A 20,486-nucleotide genomic window follows, 5' to 3' on the forward strand; every position below is an offset into this window, starting at 1 on the left:
GGAGTTAGAAGATTTGTTGGGATTCTCATAAGCTCCCTTTGGCCTTTGAACATTGGAATTTTCATTCACGCGCTGACATTGGGTGGGTTTGTAGATGTACGTGTACAGGAACGGCCGTTTTGCGTTTAACACTCTAGGTCAGAACAGCAACGTTGGAAAGTTAAAGACGCTGTCCGGGGCCCTGGATACGATGGTGAGGACGAAGCACGCCTTCCAGCTCATCGGCAGGGAGCTCGCGGGGGAGCCGGGCCAGGTAGGCGGAGAGGACGCCGGCCCCGCTCTCACCTGTCTCGTGCCGGCCGCTCGGCGCGTACGAGTGCGCGTGTGTGTGCAGACACACACACACGTATCCGCGCTGCACGAAAACGTTAACAGCGGTTTGTTATATTTTCTCGGGATCATTATTAACTCAAATTTGCAAGTGTATCTTTTATATTTAAATTTTTTTCTTTAACCACATAGCGCTTGGTTAGTAAGGCCCTGGGAGTATAAAGTGTCTGTTGAGTTTAGCGTTTGTGCGAGTTTCTTTTTGTTTTGTTTTTTTAAGAGAAAAGGCCCATGCCCTCCCTTAGGATTTCTACTAAACTGCCGGGGTGCGGGCGGTCGGGGCACAGGGCAGCGGGGTGTGACGGGGCGCAGGAGGACGGGGCGCAGGTGGACGGGCGCGGGCGGACGGGGCCCAGGGCGGACAGGGCATGGGAGGACGGGCGCGGGTGGACGGGGCACAGGTGGACAGGGCATGGGCGGACGGGGCACAGGTGAACAGGCGCAGGCTGCACAGGTGCCTGGGGAGCCTTTCGCACCGGCCGGCGTCCCAGCGTTCACGCTGCCTCTGCTGGTGCTGAGCGCCTCCTGAGTCCCACGCACACGAGCCTGCGACCGATGTTGGAAAGTAGGAGATCTTCGTTAAACATTAATTTCTTCTTTGCAAGGGCCTATTAAGTGCGAGACATTCTGTCGTGTGCTTTAGTGTATTAAATGGTGTCAGGGGAGGAAGGAGGAGGCAGAGGCAGCCTGGTCACAGCCACCACCCCTGCCAATGGGGCTGGCCCGTGTAACACGTGATCTCGGGTTTGCCGGCTGCCGTCTTGGTTGGAAGCTTCCTGGGTGAATGAAACGGCCCCGTCGCTTCAGCGTGATCTGCAGCTCTCGGGTAACGTAGATGACATCACTCCTTGTCGCTCGCAGCCTGAGAGCGCTGAGGCCCCTCCGGCTGCCGACCCCTCTCCCAGTCTGAATCAAGAAGAAGTGATGAAACTCCTCAGCATATTTGAGTCTCGGCTGTCGTTCCTCCTGCTTCAGTCCGTCAAACTGTTGTCCTCGACTAAGAAGAAAACCAGGTAAATCCAACCGTTGGTGGGAACTTCTTTCCCAGCACCTGCGTGTGGACGGCGCACACGCAGCCCGGCCTGGCCCTGTGAGAGGACGGCCTGCAGTCTTTCCTGCCGTTTTTGTGGGTAATCCAGGACTTCAGGCCACGCTCTGCCCGGACCGGCTCAGTCAGGGGAGCCTCTCCAGGCCGCCTGCTGCACGTTGCGTTGTCGACACTGAGCAGCCTTGCATCCTAGGAGTGACTGTTACCCTGTCAGCCGTACTGGTCCCTCTGCGGCCTGAGGAGGGGCGGAGCACTCACTGGCGGGTGCCTGGCCGTCTCTCTCGGCCTCGTCAGTCCTCGCCGTCTGCCGTGTCCTGTGCCCTGTCCCTGGTGCAGGCAGGACGCGTCGAGGTGTGAGCAGTCACCCACGTCCTGAGGAGCTCAAAGGCGAAGGAGCAAAGTAGAAAAACTCCTGGCTTTTCCTTTTAACAGCTGTGGGTAATTTTTAAGATTTTTACTGGTTTCCACAAGCATAAGTACATGGTATGCAAGAAACACAGTGATCCGTTGATTTTCACAGACCGATGGTTTGAGTAATTGGCTGGTTGGTAAATAGTTTAGCCTTACAGTATCTTTTGTAATTGTAACAGTCATCTAGTCTGACTTAGGTTATTTTTATTTTAGTGGGGGGGGGGGTCTTCTGTTTATTCAGGTTGTTAGTATTCCATTGAAAAAAATTTTAATCTAAAGTTTTCGTGCATGATCATAAAGTCCTATGAAGCTAAAATTTCAGGGTTTAAGTAAAAGATTGTTAAAGGCGATACTTGAGTTAATACAGCTAATACGATGACAGGTTTCAAAACAGAAATGCCAGTTTCCAAGTCGGTTGTTTCGCAGATGCGCGCCTGCAAACGTCCCGGGGCGCTGGGGAGAGGCAGACGGCCGCAGCCGTTCTGCCCCCCGAGGCGATGGGCATTCTTCCGGAGTAAAGGGGAAGCAAAGGCCGAATGAGAAAGGAAGGAAGTAGTGATGCGGTTGATTCTGTTTTGTTTTGACTGTTTCTCCCCACTCCCACCCCTGGGCAAAAAAAGTAGAATAAATTGATCTGAGTAATTAGGATGTTATCTTAATTTTCTTAGAATCCATAAGAAGTGTTGTGCAATCTAACAAAATTAAGATGCATTTAATTTAAAACATTTTTTGTTTCCCGGTTGAGACTTTGCAGGCACTTCCTCTCGTGACGCCTGCAGTGGTGGTGTCCTGCGTAAATGGTGATGTCTTTTGGGGTTTAGAATTTATTTGCTCTTATGCTGTATTTTAATATTTACTGCTTTAGCAGATTAGAGCCTCTTGACCTTTTGATGGCTTTGGGGTTAAATATAATGAAAAACTATCAAAATTAGAAGTGGTCTCTCAGGGTTTGGGATGTCTGTGACCATAATGCTCAGAGCACATCCTTTAGGGCAGTGGTCCCCAACCTTTCTGGTACCAGGGACAGGTGCTCCTATGAGAGTGTAACTCCTGACGGTGTGAGGTGGAGCTGAGGTGATGCTGCTGTCACCGGGGAGTGGCTGTGAGGACAGAGGAAGCTTCGCTCCCCGCTCATGCCCTGCTGTGCGGCCTGGTGCCTAATGGGCCATGGACCGGTACTGGTCTGCGGCCCGGGGGCTGGCGACCCCTGCTCTAGGTCTGTGGGTTGTTCCTGACCAGTGTGTGCATTTAATATTTGGTTAAGATGAATGAAAAGGAAAATGAAAGAATGTAAGTTAGTAGCCTTTGGAGAAAAGACCCTGTGAAATGACGGGCCCCTTCTGAACAGACTTCACGGTTCAGTGAAATGATTGATGAGCGTGGATTAAGGGAGGGAATGTTGTATAGAAATTAGAAGAAGATGATTTAAGATTTGAAATTATGATCAGAACAAATCAAAGGGTTTTAAATTTATGATCCCAGAAGCCATCAGTCACCTTCAGGGTTTTAGCTAAAATAAATGGGTGTCATTGTCCATAGAGAAGGAGCTGTGACTTCCCACGTTGGGTGCTATTGCCTTGGTCACTGTTAGGAGTTCAGATATTTTATAGGTTATCTGAGGTTTCGTGAATGTTAACCACCCCCCCCCCCGGCCCAAGAACCCCTGAAACACAGCCATGGTAGGCCCAGACCGCAGGCAGTGAGTAAAAGTGAGCTGTCACTTTTACTGTGTGTGCCGTGGGCGGTATTGGGGGAAGGAGATGGGGAGATTTGCCTCATAAAACAAGTAGGGATAAGGGGGAGGGGAGAAGTGGGCCCCAGCGAGGGCGTGAGCGGAGCCCATGTTGGGGCCAGCCCTGGGCCTATGTCAGGCTGCAGGCTGGCAGGGGGTCCTGCTGGGGAGGATGAGAGGGGCCGGGAACGGGGAGGAGGTCTGTTCTTACGGCCTGAGCCTTGACGTGGGCCAGAGGGAGGTGCCAGAGACCGAGTGCTCAGGCAAGGAAGAGAATCGGCCCGTTGACGAGTGGGAAGAACGTGACTGTGGAAGTGAGGAAACAACGTTTGTACCTAGATCCAAATGAACCCTTCCAGGCCTTAGTTTTCCCACAAATAAAAGAATGCTAGTCCTTGCCTTCGCGGGGACAGGGCTGTCGTGTGGCTCAGATGGACATGCCCACCCTCAGGAGCCCCACGGTTGTCAGCTGGTCGTGTGGCCAGGGATCTGTGTTCCATCTGGGCTCATTTTCAAAGGATGTTAGAAGTGAACTACTATGCAAATTACTAGTCTTTTCCAGTAGTCACAAATATAATCCAGTGATCTATTTTATGGGAAAATATTTTCAGAACAAACCGCAAACTGCGGTTTCTTTGTAAACGGTGGTCAACTGGAGTACTACCTGGAACCCGCCAGCTGGGGGCGCTGTGCACACGGATGTCGCACTGGCCTTTCAGATGCGGGAGGCGCAGTGGTTCTGGAAGCCAGGGGCCTGTGCGGCCAGCCCTGGGCGGTTCTGGCTCGGGGGAGAGCAGCTCCGTGTGCCCACCCAGGCCGAGGACCGCGGGGCCGGGCGCGAGGGTGGAGGGAGCGCCCGGGCCTCGGCTGCCCCCACTGTGTTTTCTCCACGGAGTGTGTCACCTGTCACTCGTTTAATGCTGTCTTCCCAGACCTCCTTCCCCGACCGCGCGCACTCCTCGGAGGCCGGGACTCTTGGTCTGTGGTGCTCGCTGCCAGGAGCAGCTCCCCCTGTGTAGTGAGCACTCAAACATTTGTCAGAGGAACACCTGTGAAAAGAATCTGGTTTTGCCGTGCTGACACGGACGTCTGAGAGCGGGCCCACAGCAGCGGCGGCAGGGACAGGCCTCCCCTGTGACAAGGGGTGGTCGGCCTGTCACTGCTCATCCTGTGCATCCTTCTGGGGGGTCGGGGGCATCACTGCTCATGTCACGTCTTGTTTTCTGTTTTGCTTTTGTTTTTTAACCCAGCAATAACATCGAAGACGACGTAGCCCTCAAATCCAACAAGCAGATTTACTCCCAGCTTTTGCGAGCTACTGCCAACAAAAACGCGAGCCTGTCGGAAAGGATCGACGTTCTCACGCACTTGCTGGACCAGCTCGCTCGCGGCGGTGGCGGCCCCGTCCCGTGACTCAGCCAGGGCCGCGTCCGCCCACACGCTGTCAGTGCCTTCTGCGCTCGGGGCCGAGCTTGTCCACTTGGTGCTTCGTTTGGTTGAACGCGGGGGAGGCCGCTCACAGCAGGCACGGCCGGCCGAGGAGCTGCGGAGCCTCCCGGCCCGCGACAGACGCGGCCCGGTGGGGTTCTGTGGCTTCTTCATGGAAAGTGCGAAAGTCAGTCAGACCTAAAGCTCCCGGCACTTATTTCCTCGAGAAGTAAGTGGTACCTCAACGTTAATAGACTTGCTGTGACGCAGTTACACTTTTAAATATTTTTGAAGTATGTTACGCTGTATGGGTTTAAGCTGTAATTATTTGGGATAAATGCTCCTTCGGTCAAGGGAACTTTATTCCAGCGACGGGAGTGGCCGGTGGGTTCGGGCAGCGGCCCGCACACCCACAGGGGCCCCCTCGCGGCCCGGGGTGAGCGCGGCGCTTCGTAAGCTGCGGCGCAGGCGTTCGGAAGACGCATCGAGCGGTTCCCTGTGTTCAGTGCATGTTCTGAGGGACCCCTCTTCTTTTCCTTGGTGACGGTGGGTCAAGAGTAGGCACTCCTCCCGCCCTGCTCCCCCTCCCCCCGGCCTTTTTTATTTTAAACTTGAAACTGTGAATAAGGTAAGAAAATTATTTTGAATAAATAATTTATTTATTTAAAACGTCTTTTTCCATTTTACATTCTTCACATTGAGTTTTGATGTGATTAACACATTTTACAAAGTAAAGATTCAAGTATTAAAAACAAAATTCTGCCATGCACTAAATTCTCCCGGATTCCACGCATCACCCGCTGCCGCCTGGTGGCTCCCGTCCTGTGCGTGCGGATGTTCAGGGCTGCGCTCGTCCTGCCGTGGGTACCGATCGCGGTTGCGGGAACCATAATGTCACGTGCCGAGCATCCTCTCCCCTGCCGGGGCGGCGGTCTGGGCTGGCGTGCAGGCCGAGGCCTCCGCAGACAGGTGTGCCTGGCACCCCGGCCCTCTGGCCTGGTCCTGAGCGAGGGACCGTGGCCTTTGTCGGTGACAGCCGCGGTCAGTCCCACAGCTGCGGTCAGACCTTCCAGCCACGCCTCTGAAGGGATCTGACCTGTGCTGGAACGTGGGCTGGAACAAACCTGCTTTGAGCTGGATTTTGACCAGCTGCTTTCTCGTACACTGAGATTTTCAGGTGTGTCCCTTAGTGAGTTGACATCTGTCATAGCTTCGTAGAACTGTTTCTTGCCATTTGTCCACTTGTTTTGTAGTCGCATTGTCCTTAGGACAGACTTGCATCAATTTTCAAATATTAATCGTCGAAACATTTAAAGCTTTGACTAAATTATAAAGCAGTTGTACAAAGTCAGCAATGTCTCCCGTGGGGACAGCTGCCATTCTGTCCTCCCCCCCACACCCCCCACCCCCCCGCAGCAAGCACACCCAGGATCACACTGTCCTTGCGAGTTAACCTGGACACTTCCCTCGTCCACATCTAACTTTGGATTCACAAATTCGAAAAGGGTTTTCTGCTGAAGTAGAAACAAGCTGGAGTTGGGGAGGAACCTGGCTGGCTTAGTCTGATCACTTCTCCTTAGCCAAACGGGCTTTCGGTCAAGAGGGAAATTTGTTTTTAAGCAAGAAAATAAAAATTCTAGCTGTCTTCCCTTGTCAAAGCAATAGTATGAAAAGTTCCTACAAAGGTTCAAAGGGTATTTTAAAAATGTTTTAGTGTTTTGCCGATTATAAATGAAAGCTCCCCAAAGCGCTTCGTGTTTTAGCTGTTCCTTTAAGAGGACTGATGTTTGTAGCCCGATGGTCGAGACCACGGAATCTTCCAGTTAATTTCAGTGCCCAGTGTTGTGCACCTCGTTCTATATGACCTTGAGGGCTTTGTGTTAGGAGGCCATGGGACGTAACGCCCGGCCTAGAGCAAACTGGTCCAGGAAAACCAGTCATCCGGTTAGCTTCCAGAGCCTGGTTCTGGTAGGCTCGCCCTCAGAACATAAACAAACTGCCAAACGGAGCGCTTCCTGCTTGGACGAGGAAGCAGCACGTTCTGGGGCCTGTGGCGAGCCAGGGGCTGTGCTGGTCAGCGCCACTCGGGGTGCCGGCTGTATTCAAACGGAGCACTCCAGGTGTGCAGAGAGGGCAAGGGCGCCAGGCTGCAGGGGAGGGAGGGGTCAAGGGCGACCCCTGCCTGTGACCTTGGACAGGACACGACCGGTGAGCTGCGTTCCGCGTCTTTGGCCAGAATGTGCACAGTAGTGCCACTGGGCCAGAGTTGTGAAGATCGAGAGAGAAATGCGCGTGGAAACCCATGCGCACCGTCAAAGCGTTACAAAACTACAAATGACTCCGACGGATTTTGGAGTGTAGTTAATTCTAATTCTGCGCCCGTTCCCACTGGATCCCTAAGCTCAGTGCAGTAGCCTTTTCATGTCCTTGGGGAGAGGTGTCTTCTGTGATGGGACCCCCGGCTAAGGCCATGTTCCTGGCTACCCAGGAATGGGGGGGAGGGGATGGCAGGGGACAGTGTTGGGACCTCACTGCAGGGCCCTGGAGAGCGGGAGGAAAAGACAGCGATTCCTCAGGACTCATTTTTAACCTTTCCTAAAAAGTTTGTAAAATGACTTGGTAAACGACTTTTCCCTGCGAGAAACTGATTTTTGAATTAAAGTTCAAGTAAATGCCCTTCCCACTTCCCACTGGGCCGCACCGTAGGGAGCCCCATGCGCTTCTGTTACCAAATCCCAGACCCCTCCTCTCAGGAGCGGAGCCCCGTGGCCCTGCATCCGCCTGGTTCCCTCACGACACGCTCAGGGCGGAGGTGTGCACGTCGCACACGTCGAACCACGTCCCCGAGATCGGCCGCGGGGGCAGCACGCCGTCGGCGGGGAGCCCGGGGCGCCGGCGTCTGTCCTCCTCTCTCGCCACTTTCCAGTACCGGCGGCCTTTGAAGAAGAAGACGGACCTGTGCGCGTAGGAGTAGTAGGCCGCGTCCAGGTGTCCGACCGGGTGGCTCTGCGGCTCTGCGGCCGGGAAGACGTCGACCATCTTCTTCGGGTAGGACCCGAGGACTCGATTCCTGTGGACATCGAATGCGAACACCTGCCGAGCAAGGACAGCAAGACCGGCTCATTGGGGACACCGACCTGAGGTTCATTCCCGAACTCTCTGGGTGGGAAATTGTTAACTTTCCGTGTAAGGGAGGGTCTGCCACATAGGCCTGTGGCGACAGAACAGATTTAACTAAGGACTTGGTCGTGTGACCAGCTTCGATGAGAGACGACAGAAACCCCGGCAAGCTGCAAAGCCTTCTACTTACGAGGGACCCTTTGAAGAAGTAAATTAACTGCTTCCTTCGGTCGTAAAAGGCAGTGTCCAGGGGACTTGGGATCCCAGGAAACCCGTCTGAAATCAATTTGGGGTAGCTTTTCCCTTGTTCGTCTTCTGTGTGGGCCTGATCCTTGTCACTGTCATATCTCCAGTACTGATTTCCTGAGAGCCAGACAAAAGGCGTTACCATGGTTTGTCCCTGTTGAATCACAAGCAACGACAAGGGAGAACAGCCTTCAGCTCTGCCCCGGCCACCACGACGCTCGGCTGTGACTCCAGAGGAAAGACGGGCTCCCGGCCGCTGGGCGAAGCCTCGGCGCAAGTCAATGACTCCCAGGTCCAGGTACTTTTAGATTTGACCCCGACAACCACAACGGTCCGTTACACCATTACAGTTCGGGACTTCTTAAACCATGGAGGGAGGTGCCCGGGACTATGAAACAGCCCAACTATCGAAGTCCAGCCTGAGGCAAAGTCTTCAGGCAACTGCTCTACTACGGGGTTTCCTCCTCCTCTGTGATGCGAAGGGAGATAGAGACCAAGTTTATTCACCAGTTTCTAAAGCAAAATTTGCACGCAAAGTTCTTTCGGTTTGGCTCTGGCCTCACTCGTTTTGAGCCATATGGTTATATGGCAAGCAATATGGCTTTATTACCAGGACGCAGGCAGAGACAGTGCCCACGCTGATCTCAGGGCGGCAGCGGGAAGGAAAGCAGTGACCACGCCCCCGAGTGTGAGATGCCCCTGGGACATAGGCGCAGGGGCCCCGGGCAAAGTGGCTGGGGGGGAGAGGCGGGGGGGGGGGGACAGGGGGAAGCAGGGAGGATGGGCTGAGGCTACCTGTCCCGTGATCGCCAAGCCACTGGGCTCTCTGCCTTCCCGCCTCGCCTCCCCGCTAAACCTGATCCTCTCAGCTCAGAAGCTGCCAGGGCATCCTTGCTGCCTCTGGATAAAGTCCCTCCCCTGCCCCTGGCATTCAGGCTCCCCCTGCGCGGGGACAGGCTCGGTCCCTCCCAGCTCTGAGGCTGCGAGTTAGACCCCCCACCACTCGCGCCTCCCCCAGCCCCACCGGGCACTCCAGGTCCTCCTACCCACCCTTAAAGCCCTGACTCCTGGGTGGCTCGGCACCTGACTCTGGGTGACAGTGATCGGTCACCTCCTGTGCTCATTCTACCCCCTTAGGCCATGCTTCTGTGTGTGGGGGGAGGCTTCTAAGGTGTTTCCCTCTCCAGACTCAGATCGAAGCTTGTGTAGTTTCTTACAGGTCTGTGGCAGCCGCCCAGAGCCCAGCGCTGTGTGTTCACGCATTCATTCACTCGCTCCTTCATACGTGGGATGCGTTCAGAGCCTTGTTAGAAAGACGGAGGCCTCGGCAGCACCCCTGTGCTCACAGAGGTCACGTCTGACGGATCATGGAAATTAAGCAATCTCAAGAGCATCTCAAAAGGTTCCCCGGCCGGGGCCCAGAGCATTGCTTCCGAAAGCATTCGTTTAACAGAACCGAGCCGTCCGCAGGGACCTGTACCTTTAAAGAAGTAACGTTCATCCCTTCTCCAGGTCCAGACGTGGACGACAGCGTCTATGTTCTGGGCGGGGATGCCCTTCCAGCCGGCGACGATGCGGATGGGGTCCCCGTAGCGTGTCCGGTTGTTCCGGTTTTCGTACAGCCAGTACCAGCTGTTGCGGAAAAAGTAGGTGCTGAACCTCAGCGCCCCGGCCCCGCGATGGTTGTCCTCTCTGCGAACCCAGTCGAACGCAGTGTCAAATGCGCCTTCGCATGAGCCTTGGAAAACAAACAAAACAAAACCCAGCCGCCTGTCACCGGCTGCAAAACTGACAGTCCCTGCCTTCACGTGCGACTTGCACAGAGACAGCTGGGAAGCTGGACTTCGCTGTAAAAACATCTTCAAGCAAGACCTCATGAGACAGGAAGTAGGCCTTCCCTGGCTGAGCGGACGGGGGGCCCCGGTGGCCCGCAACAGGGCTGGGCGCATGGGCGGTTCTGGCTTCATCATTAACGTGCTCCTAGTCACTCTCTAAAGTGTCCCCGTTTGGAAGCGAGTTATTGGATCACCCTAAGCACAGCCGACGCCTCTTCTGATGGCTGATCTGCCGTCACCCAGGGGAAGGAGCTGGGTCCTGGGCGCGCACGGGAGGAGATTTCCGCTGCCGGACATAAACGTGTCCTAGCATGTTATTCTCCAAAGGTGCTGCATGCCAAGAACGGGACGGTCTGAGTAGAACAGAAACGGGGACGGTCCCTGTCTTAGAGGGGAACGTGGAGGCCGGGCTCTCTTTCCTGCGGCCTCAGTGCCCGATCAGATCACGCCCATCTGGCTTGCCGTCCTTTGCCTTCAGGGCGCAGACGACTTCTCAGCGGCTTCTGGCTCCTGCAGCTCTCGTGAGATGCCACGCCTGTGTCTGGGAAGCTGCCAAGCCTCCGCCTCCCTCCCAGGGAATGTAGCGCATGGTGTGAGAGGGAGGACATGGGAGGCAGCACCCATGGGACTGCTCTGCGCCCCACGGTGGCCACAGCCCGGCATGGCCGCCTTCGACTAGGGACGGCACCCCAGAGCCTGGAGGCAGCTGCCCTCACTGCCGTCAGATTGTACTGTTTGGTGCCCTCTGGGGGCCAGCCTCGCGGGGAGGGGGTTTGGGGTCCTCCGTCTGCTCTGAGCATGGCTTCTCCCAGACAGCCTTACCGTACAGCTTTTGAACTGCCTTCCTGTCTGACCAGTCCAGCTCAAACGCAGGCCCCTGGGGAAGGTAATTTGGCTGCATTACGGATCCTGTCCTGTAGGTGTGAGGCAAGCCGAGGACGTGGCCAATTTCATGGACGGCCACCTGGAAGGGGACACAGACCATCGGTGCAGGGTGCAGTGGCGACCCGGGGTGTCTGAGGGCCGCTGGGAGCCGACCCACCACGGAGGCCAGTTCTGCCTAGGCAGGGGTCGTGCTTGGTGAGAAGGGGCCATGCTGAGACCCGGGGAGCTTCCTCGGGAGGGAGCGGGTGCTCCCCGGGACCCCTGCCAAGGCGGCCGTGCCCTTCGCGAAGTCTACGCGCAGCTTGAGAGCACTTACTTTGAGAAGGCTGATGCCCCTGTCGCTGGTGGGAGGTGTGAAGTGTTCGTCATCGTCAAAGTGAATATCACCCAGGCGCCAGGCGTGTGCGAACTCCTGCCCGCTCCCATCAAAAACCCGAGGACAGCCCAGGTGCCGGCCTGGCGAGGGAGAGGGAGGTGGCCCAGGTGAGCAGGAGTGCCCGCTGCACAGAGTGCCCGCCTCCCGGGACCGGGGAATGCAGACGCCTGCAGGGTTCCCGGCCTCGAGGGGCTGGCAGTCCCAGGAGGGTGCGGCTTGTGTGACACACGGTGGTTCGCGAGCCACGTGTTACAAAGTCCAAAGGCATAAACGGCCGTGTGCCGCGTGCTACAGGAGCCGAGGGGGAGAGACTGCCCCGCTGCCGGCGAGGCGGTGTATGCTGGGACGTGCTGCCAGGCGGATGGAGGGGACGAGTCGTGCCCTGGACCCTGACAGCTGGCGCTCACCGAATGCAGGGGCTGCTGCCGCATGCCGCGGCCTGTGCCTTACATGAGCACAGTTTCTCAACAAACCGTGCCCTGGTACTTCTCAGATTAGGAATTACTCCAGTGGGACCAGGGGGCGGCCGTTAGCACCCCTCCTTCCTGGATGGGGCTGCAGGGAAGTTACTTGCTGCAAACCCACCTTGCTAGAAGGCAGTGGGGCCCGGAGGAGGACGGCTGGTCTACCTCCTGCCCTGGGGCACACTGAGCCCTCTGTGAGCAGAGGGCTGACCTGCTCTGATGTCCCCAAGAGACTGCTCTGGGCTATTTGCAGGGTGACATGCCTGGGCCCTCTCCAGTGACTAACAATAAAGCAACACCTGGAGGGCCGACAACGTGCCCACGGCCTGACAGGTGGCGCCACGTCGGGACAGCCTTGGGGGCACGGCTCGTGCCGCTGCTCTGCGGGGCTGCCTGCGGCCGGCAGGAGGCCGGGCGGAGCGACCCCGGCGGGCCTGTTTGCCCGAGGTCCCCATCTTGCTCGCGCGGCCCCACTTCGGGCTCTGGGGGACGGCCGAGCAGGGACACGGCGCGCGCAGTCTTCGCGCTTCTCACCTCGTCCAAAGCCCAGCTTTATGTCGACCGCGGCTGCAGGGCCAGCGAGGTCCTCGCGGAAGTCCAGCGGCATCACCTCGCTCCACATCCGGAAGGCCAGGTGGAAGATGTACCGCTGCTCGTCCACGGGGAGCTGGCTGCTGTAGCCCTCCACCACCAGCCTCCAGGTCAGGGTCTTCTTGGCGAAGGCCCAGGTGCCCCCACCCTGAGGGGAGCCCTTGGGCTGCGGGTCCGGTCCTGGGCGCAGAGTCTGCAGGAAGCGCTTGGGGCGGGCCCTGGGGCGCCGGCCCAGCGGGGTGGGCCTCGTCTGGGGTGCCGCGCTGGTGGCCTGCCGCAGGGGCCGAGTGTCCGGGACGCCGCAGCGAGGCCGGTTCATGGCCGCGAGTGTGGCCGCGTCCAGCTTCCCGCTCGCAGGCAGCGCGTTGACCTTCTGGAACTTGCGCAGGGTCTCGGCCAGGGTGGCGCCTGCGGGGCGTGCAGGCGGCGGGGCGGCGTGGGGAGCCCTGGCCCCCGCCCCCGCGGGCGCCTCGGCCCAGCCGTATTTGGACAGGAACCGCTGCGGGGGAGAGACGCACAGGGCCTGCCGGTGGGTCACCTGCCCGGTGCGGCGGCTTCGCGACCCGTCACCCGGCGTCCGCCGTGTGTCCGCCGGTGCCCCGCGGCGTCTCTACCTCGTGTTTACCGGTGGCCTGTGCGAGGTCCCGCGCCTGGGGTGCGTGCGTGCGTGTACAGGTGTGCATGCAGGTGCGCGCGCAGGTGCGCCTCGGGCTTCTCCTACCTGCGCTGCCAGGAGGTCGGCGATGGGCGCGGCCCGGCGCAGCGGCCACGGCGCCAGGTCCGAGCGGTCGCGGCTGTGGAACAGCGTCTCGGGCCGGGCGGGCCGGGGGCCCGCGAGCCAGCAGAGCAGCAGGACGCCGGCGGCGAGCATGGCCGGCCTGCGCCGCCCGCCTCGGCTCGGCTGCTCGCCCTCCCTGGCCGCGCGGCCCACTCGCTCTTATGAGCGGCCACGGCGGGCCCAGCCTTTCTCACCCGGGCCCGAAGTGTGCCCAGCTGGAGGCCCCAGCAGGCCCTGCGCGCGCTGCCCTTTGAAGACGCCAGCACCACCCCTCTTGCTGGGGTGAGAACGCCTCCCCTCGCAGCCTGCGACGCTCGCCCCAGTTTGCCGGGTCCCCAGGTAATTACATCGCGAAATGGCAGCCACCTGTGGATGGCGTTTCCGTGGCGATGTGCGCGTGGGCAAGTTTGCTGCCCAAGTGAGCTATGGGGTGTCCATCAGTGTCCATCAGGCCTGGGAGGGGAGGTGCGAAGCCCCGCCCCCCCAGAACTGCACCTGTGTTTGAACCAGCCCACGTGACCACTAGTTTGCTCAGAGTTTGAGTCCTTTTCTTTTGGTGGGCAAGGGTTTGAGGATTTTTAGTTTGTTTTTGTTTTTTCTTTCTTGTTGATTTTCTTTTTATAGAAGGAATGCTTAACCAGTATAGGAAAATGTAAAATTTCAAAGTACTGAGAAGTCCTATGATTTAGATGGTAGCATTTTGATGAGCTTGCAGATGCTTATATTGGGCACATGCGTAGAGCAGTGTCTGTGTGTGTGTACAGTGTTACACAAGTCAGTAGAGCATCACAGGCGTCTTCCTTGTCCGTGAATATAGGTGTTCATCTTCCTAGTTGATGGCTACGGGGTGTCCTTTCTGCGGGTCAGGGATTTTTATGTGAGGAAAAGCTGGAATCACCTGAAGTTCCAGAACATGCCCTCCTCAGTGTCACCTCACGAAGGCAGAAGATGGGGAGGAAAAAGGCAGGCAGGGCCAGGTTCGGCTGCTGGGACTTTCTAACCGGTCGCGTCAGGGAGCCTGAGGGATGGGGTCCTCCAGGTGCCGTGACTGCAGGTGAGAGGTGGACTTGCAAAGGTCTCATAAGAAGAGCGCGCGTGTGTGTGTGTGTGCGCGCGCGCGCGCGTGTGTGTGGCTTTGCTTTAGTTACGTACTCATCCATCATTCAGCAAATATCTGTTACTTTTCTAGGGACTATGGAAGTGAGTGTGATGGACTCACCCCTTGTCCCCTTGGGGCATAGATTCTAAGTGGAGGAGACAGACAATAAACAAAATGAATGAAAAATCCCAATAGCGACTGGGGCCAAGAATAGGGAAACCGAGTGCCTCGGAGGTGGCGGGAGGGTGAGTATTAGGATGAGCAGGAAGGACCGCCTGCAAATGCGAAGTCTGAGCAATGAAAGAAAAGTAAGAGGGACCCAGTCACGCGTGCCTGGAGGTTCCGGGGCGGTGGAGACAAAGGTCCTGCGGCAGGTGCGTAAGGGAGGAAGGTGTGTGGTGGGTGTCGGTGACAGGGAGGGGGCGGGAGGTTGGCATGGAAGGGGGGAGGGGCAGACGAGGAGGGGTCTGTGGGTCACACAATTTGAATTCTACTCTGTATTGATTGGTTATCTAAAGAATCCTCCCAGCTGCTCTCTGGATGGATGATAGACTCAAAGGGATACAGCCCAGAGGCAGGTGTAGACTGAGCCTCTGGCCTGGCTGCTCCCCTGGGTGTCCCAGCAGCCTTCTGTGCCAGCATGGTCTGGCAGCCCTGTAGCCTGAGATACCTCACTGCGCTCTGCGACATTAGGGTTCCTGGGGAGGACACAGCACCAAGCTGTGACCCAGGGGGACCCATTCCTAGTTAGGGCCCTGGATTAGGGCTGTGGTGGCAAGGCCGGCACCTGGGACATTGAGGAGTTGTGCTTACAAGGAGCTGGGACACTCGCCGAGGTACCTGCACAGCTCCACTCAGGTCCTGCCAGCTTGGAGACTTCCAGGGCCGGCCGTGTACCCGGTGGGAACTGGGTGTCGGGGTGTGACCGAGCAGGAGGCGTGAGTGTGGGTGAGGTGGGGGCCCTTTGCGTTCCCAGGGACTGCTCACCCCCAGCTGTGTCCGCGGCTCCCCGCCCTTCTTACGGTGCCTGTCTCCTGTGGACAGGATCTCTCACCACCATGAACCATCTCCACGGAGTGCGGAGGCTTTGTGCTCACTCCTCTGGGAGGGGTCCAGCAGCGGGGAGGGGACAAGCAGGTTCACAGCGTGGGATTTCTCATCACAGCCCTCACTCCCACTTTGCCCCGTCTGTATCCAGAAGCAAACCCCAGGCACCACGTGTAATTTTGTGCGTAAATATTTCGGTGTGGATCTGTATGAGAACAGGCTGTTTGAGAAAAAGAGAAAAGGAAGGCATGCGGCCACTGTCACGCCTTCGAGCTCGGCGGTGACCCTTTAATACTGAATCTGCCCAGGCAGCATCCACACTGTCAACTGTGGCCTCGTTCTCTACTCCATTTTAGATTAGCCCTGGCTGGGAGGCACGTCCCGAAAACGTTCTGCGTAAGGGAACCTGAGGATGGCCGGAAGCGGCGCACGGGCCCTGCCTTCTTCCCGTGTGGCTGCGCGCGCGGCGTTTGCACAGAGCCCTAGAGGAACTGGCCCCAGAGCCCGCCGGCTGCCAGTCCCCGCGCCTGTGCCCGGCCCCGGCCCGGGTCTCCGCGAGAGGCCTCACGTGGCTGCTTGACTCCCTCGTCCAATAGGACTGGCTCGGTGGGCTCTCCGTACCGCGGGACCAGAGGGACCGGTCTCGAACCGGTACCCTCTTCCGAGTGCTTCTCACTGTACCGCGTGATAGATGTGCGTCTACGTTTCAATTACACGTGTCAGATATGTGTTTTGTGTATATGCAGCTTTATAAAACTATGTGGTTCTATATATGTCACTTATATTGGTCAGTGTATTGGTTTACTTAACCATAGTAACATGTCAATGAACATGTATGTGACCGAACATATATATCACATCAATGAACATATATATCACAACATATATTGTGATAAGTGGCTGCAGAGTGTCCCTCTGTGGCTAAAACAAAGTGTGCCTTGAGCATAAGGGCATTTACTCCTCACCTGACTGGCTTTTTCCTTCTATGCTTTTTATTAAAATCTCAAACTGTGTTTTGATTAGAAGACAAACCCTAAATGTCTCCTCGGGAGCAAACAAAAACCTAGGAAGGTACCAGGCTGAGAACACAATTATTCAAAACGTTATCTGGATATCCCGTATTACCTGGGAGGCGAGAATTCTGAACGCGGAACAGAACTGAGAACTCTGGGAGGGAGCTGGTGTCCCGAGGGCTGATGTCACACAGCCCGTGTCCCGACGGGTACAAAGGACTCAGATGGTGCCTGTCGGCTCCGTGAGCTCTGGCTGAAGACAGTGCTCCTGAAAGTCAGGTCTTGAAACTTGCATGACAGCGGTCCCCAGCGATGAAAATCAGTTCCTTCTTAGGGATCGAAGGTGTAAGGAATTTACTACTGAAGGGCCTTATTCACTAAAGTTCATTCTTTCTTCTCTTTTTGTGCTGTGTGGTGCAGCTGGCCTCACGCAGCTCGGGGCGACTGGACTCGGGGAAGCGTGCCTACGATTTGGGTCGCTTGCTTGTCTCTCGGAGCCGTCTTCTCCCCAGCGATTGCTCGGCCTTTGAGAGGACTAGCTCCTCGAGGCTCAGAGTGTTGATTAACCAAAGTGCTTATTCCAAATAAATTGGATTTTGAGGAAATAGGTTGGATTTAGGAGGAGAAGTGGCAGCAGAAGCTGTGTGACCTACAGAATGAGGGACAGGAACTCCTGGAGAAACAGGTTGCTGGTCCGTGCAGGACACGCCCCATCTCTCAGCCCGAGGACGGGTCTGGCTGGAAGCTTCTAAGAACCTTCTTAAATGCCCAGGTGGCAGGACCCAGTTGTCAGTGGGAGAATCGAAAACTTTTTCCCCAGAATACTTATGATTTACAAAACGGGTCTGCATATTCTCAGACTGACATAACTTTCTGGAAAAACACATTTCCTTAGTCGTTCCCACGGGAGGCGTTCAAGCTGATGTCCAGTGAGGGCTCAGTTCTGACGCTGAGAGAATCTCGGAGGCCAGGTGTTTGGGCGCGAGGGCAGGCCTGTGTGCTACCTGCAGCCGCACGCCACTGCGGCGGAAGGACAAGGGTCCTGTCCGGTCTCTCGCCTGACGTCCTTCTCTCTGGACTTTGCATTTCGGTCCCTTTTCATCCACGAATAAACCCTTTACGCAGCTGGGCCAGCCGAGGCTCCCCGGCCTCCCTGGGAGGAGGCGGCCACGGGGCCCTGGGGTTTCAGGGTGGTTCTTCCCCCACGGAAGGGGGCGGAAGGGGGCGTAGTGGGCCGCAGGGGAGGGAGCCATGTGCGCTGCTTGCCCGGCTCTCTGCCCAGGCGCCTGCTTCATTTCCAGGTCGAGAAGATCGACATCGAGGTTCTGATCGCCATCGGCGGCGCCTTGCTCATCGCTGCCCTTGTGCTCATGTGCTGCTTCCTCTGCGTTTACTGCAAACTGGCCAAAGTACTGAGGTGAGTGACCTCGGTCAGAATGAGAGACAACCCTCCAATGGGAGCAGGGTCTCTCCTTGCCTTGGGGCCGAGCGCTGGGCGAGGTCAGGAAGGTGGGGCGTGGGCAGTTTTGAAACGCAAGGGCAGGTGAGCCTAGACTCTTGGCTTCCTCCCCTTCTGGCTTGGGGTTGTGAGCTCATAAGTGAGTGTTCTCAGCCAGGGGGCTGTGTGTCTGCGCTGCTGGGCTGTCGCTGACCTCGGGGCTTTGCCCTCAGCGGGTGGACTCGGCCCGCTGGCCCCTCTGTCCCCGGCACTGTGGACCGAAGACTGCGGGGAGATTGCGCCCGCGAGTCTCTGCCCCGCGGCCCCTCAGGCCGGGCTCACTCCATCTCTTGCCTGAGCTGGGGGGCGCCCAGGGTGCGCTCAGGGTCACTGCCTTGGGGACAGTGAGGTGGCCTGTCGGACTGTGGGGAGCCAGAGCTGCGTGACGCTCCTGGGAGACACCTGAAAATGGGGTAGGGGTCAGGATAAACGTGGAGTTCTTTTCAAAATGTTTTACCCTTTACCTGGGAGAAGAGAAGCAATTTTCCATGAGGTAGAATTAATGTCAATCTGGGGAAGTTAAAGAGAGTGGGGGCGGGTCCCAACGCCAGGGCGGCAGCCTGAGGCACCTCCCCATCACCCTGCACCCCGCCACCTGCGGTCCCCACCACCCCGCACCCCGCCACCTGCGGTCCCCACCACCCCGCACCCCGCCACCTGCGGCCCGCATCACACCTGCACCCCGCCACCTGCGGCCCGCATCACACCTGCACCTTGCCGCCTGTAGCCAGACGCGCGTCGGGTGCGGCACTGACCAGGTCAGACTGGCGCGAGGCCGTGGTTTGCGTCCTTTGCTTCCTTCACCCTGACTTAACATTTATAACGATGTCTGGGGGGGGGGAGAGATGGGGTGAGAATTCGGGAGGGCGCAGAGAGGGGCAGGCACAGGCGGGGGTCACGTGGTGTGATCTGCCCAGCCGAGAACCTCCTGACGATGGTAAGAAATGGACTTAAACAAACCAACCGAAAAAGAGACCTAACGCCTTCTGTAAAACCTCCGAAGGAAACGCTGACGGCCAGGGGCGCCGACAGAGGGGGCAGGAAGAAGACCGTCCTGAGACGCCGCCGCGGCCCCGCCGTCCACCGCCGGCGCCCAGCCCCGGAGAGCGGCGCTGCGGGGGCCGTCCCCAGACGCAGGCGGCCGCCGGCTCCCGGCCGCGGGCCTGTCCCGTGAAGTACACACCCTCCGTGCCGAGCTCAGCTGCCTCCTGACTGTTCTCTCGAGGTGTTGGCGGGCCCCTCGGCAGCAGGAGCTGCGCTGTCCCCGATCCCCGGGCTCTTGGCCGCGGGCCTGGACTCGCCAGGGGCAGGGCAGCGACCCGAATCTCGCCTCGGCCGGTCTGGCTCCGTTTTCCAGCAGGCGACCGTCGGGACGCAGGCGCAGCAGCGAGTCCCGAGCGGCACCCTGTGCGCGTCGGCCGGACTGCGCTGCGCATCACGCCCGCAGAGAGCTCTCCACCCTGCTGCGGAAGCGGCTTCCTGGGCCGCAGTGAAACCTCCAGGAAACCACAGCTCGCACCTCTCTTAGAGGGGGGACCTGACGCTCGGGGCCAGGGTGACTCCTGGTGTCAGGCAGCCGGCCAGTGACGGGAGACGGGGACCTGGCTCTGAGTCCCACGTCCAGCCCGGTCGCCAGGTGTCGGCTCCTGTCCGGCTCGAGCTTCCGGGACTCTGGACCGTTCACTTGTGCCCTGCTCCCCGGGAAGAAGTCCAGGCACAGTCCCTTATGGAAGGGTCCTCGTCCCCACCCCGATGGCACCTCACCGGGCACTCTGCAGGAGTGCGGGGGTGAGGGGGAGCCAGGGGCTGCGTGGCACAGGTGGGAAAAGGGGGCAGCAGGTGGTTCGGGAGCGGTGAGGTAGTTTTGTGATGGAGTCTGAGTCACGGGCTTGTTTTAGTCTGTGTGGAAAATTCTGTGTGATTCACACTCCCAGGCCTGTCACCAAGTTCCATCATTTGACCGGGTGCCCATCCTGTGACTAATAGCAGGATGGGCTGGGGGTTCATTATTCCTTTCCCCATCCTCTGCCCAAACACCCCAAATCCTACACACACTGCACTTCCAGTGGCAGAGGGTAGCCGAGCTCCCTGACCACGTGAGCCTCTGAGTCACACGTGACCAGCCAGGTTCTGTCTCTGTGCCAGGGCAGATGGCCTCCTCACCCCCCTGGCTTCCAGATCCCAGGTTGTGGGGAGCTCCAGCTGAAGGCCTGAGCTCCGGAGGGAACCCTGCCAGGTGCAGGACGGGTCAGACACCGCCACCCGCACGTCCCGCAGCTCGGAGTGGGCGGGTGTGTGCACATCTGGCTGCACGTCACTCAGCCTCGTGAGCGGCGTTTGCTTGTCAGGCCCAGCTTTCTTTCTCGGTAATGCGGACCCCTGATAAGGTTGTTTGGAGGGTTCGATGAGATGTCGAAGGGAAGTGTTTAAGTCACTGAACATTAATTCAGAGATGAGAGAGATGAACTTCTCCCGTAGGGACTGTGCGTGTCTTCTAGGCACGGGACTAAAACTTAAAACGACCACCGGGGCAAACACAGCGCTCCAGCTTCTGTAGTGCTTACCAGAATTGTTTGAAATGAAGAATT

At 57.8% G+C, this 20,486-nt stretch overlaps 2 protein-coding genes across 4 annotated transcripts in view; one reads left to right on the forward strand and one right to left on the reverse strand.

Annotated features, from left to right (window-relative positions):
* Positions 1–5,595, forward strand: part of EDRF1 (erythroid differentiation regulatory factor 1) — a 34,375-nt gene extending 28,780 nt beyond the window's left edge. For 2 of the 3 annotated variants that reach the window (XM_016148252.2, XM_016148254.2), the window contains 3 exons: positions 138–253; positions 1,189–1,340; positions 4,769–5,595. In XM_016148252.2, coding sequence (XP_016003738.2) covers positions 138–253; positions 1,189–1,340; positions 4,769–4,931 — 431 coding nt within the window. In that variant the 3' untranslated portion in view covers positions 4,932–5,595. The remainder of the gene's footprint in view (positions 1–137; positions 254–1,188; positions 1,341–4,768) is intronic. The other variant, XM_016148253.2, reaches the window with a different exon arrangement.
* A 2,141-nt stretch (positions 5,596–7,736) lies between these two features.
* MMP21 (matrix metallopeptidase 21) lies at positions 7,737–13,334 on the reverse strand. Its single transcript, XM_016148227.2, has 7 exons — positions 13,185–13,334; positions 12,407–12,962; positions 11,349–11,488; positions 10,970–11,111; positions 9,793–10,050; positions 8,257–8,429; positions 7,737–8,039 (listed from the first exon to the last, which is right to left on the reverse strand). The coding sequence occupies exons 1-7, from the start codon at positions 13,332–13,334 to the stop codon at positions 7,737–7,739; spliced, it is 1,722 nt and encodes a 573-aa protein (XP_016003713.2).
* Between the last annotated feature and the right edge of the window lie 7,152 nt (positions 13,335–20,486).

Source organism: Rousettus aegyptiacus, unplaced genomic scaffold, assembly GCF_014176215.1.
Source record: "Rousettus aegyptiacus isolate mRouAeg1 unplaced genomic scaffold, mRouAeg1.p scaffold_m13_p_6, whole genome shotgun sequence".
Lineage (NCBI taxonomy): Eukaryota > Metazoa > Chordata > Mammalia > Chiroptera > Pteropodidae > Rousettus > Rousettus aegyptiacus.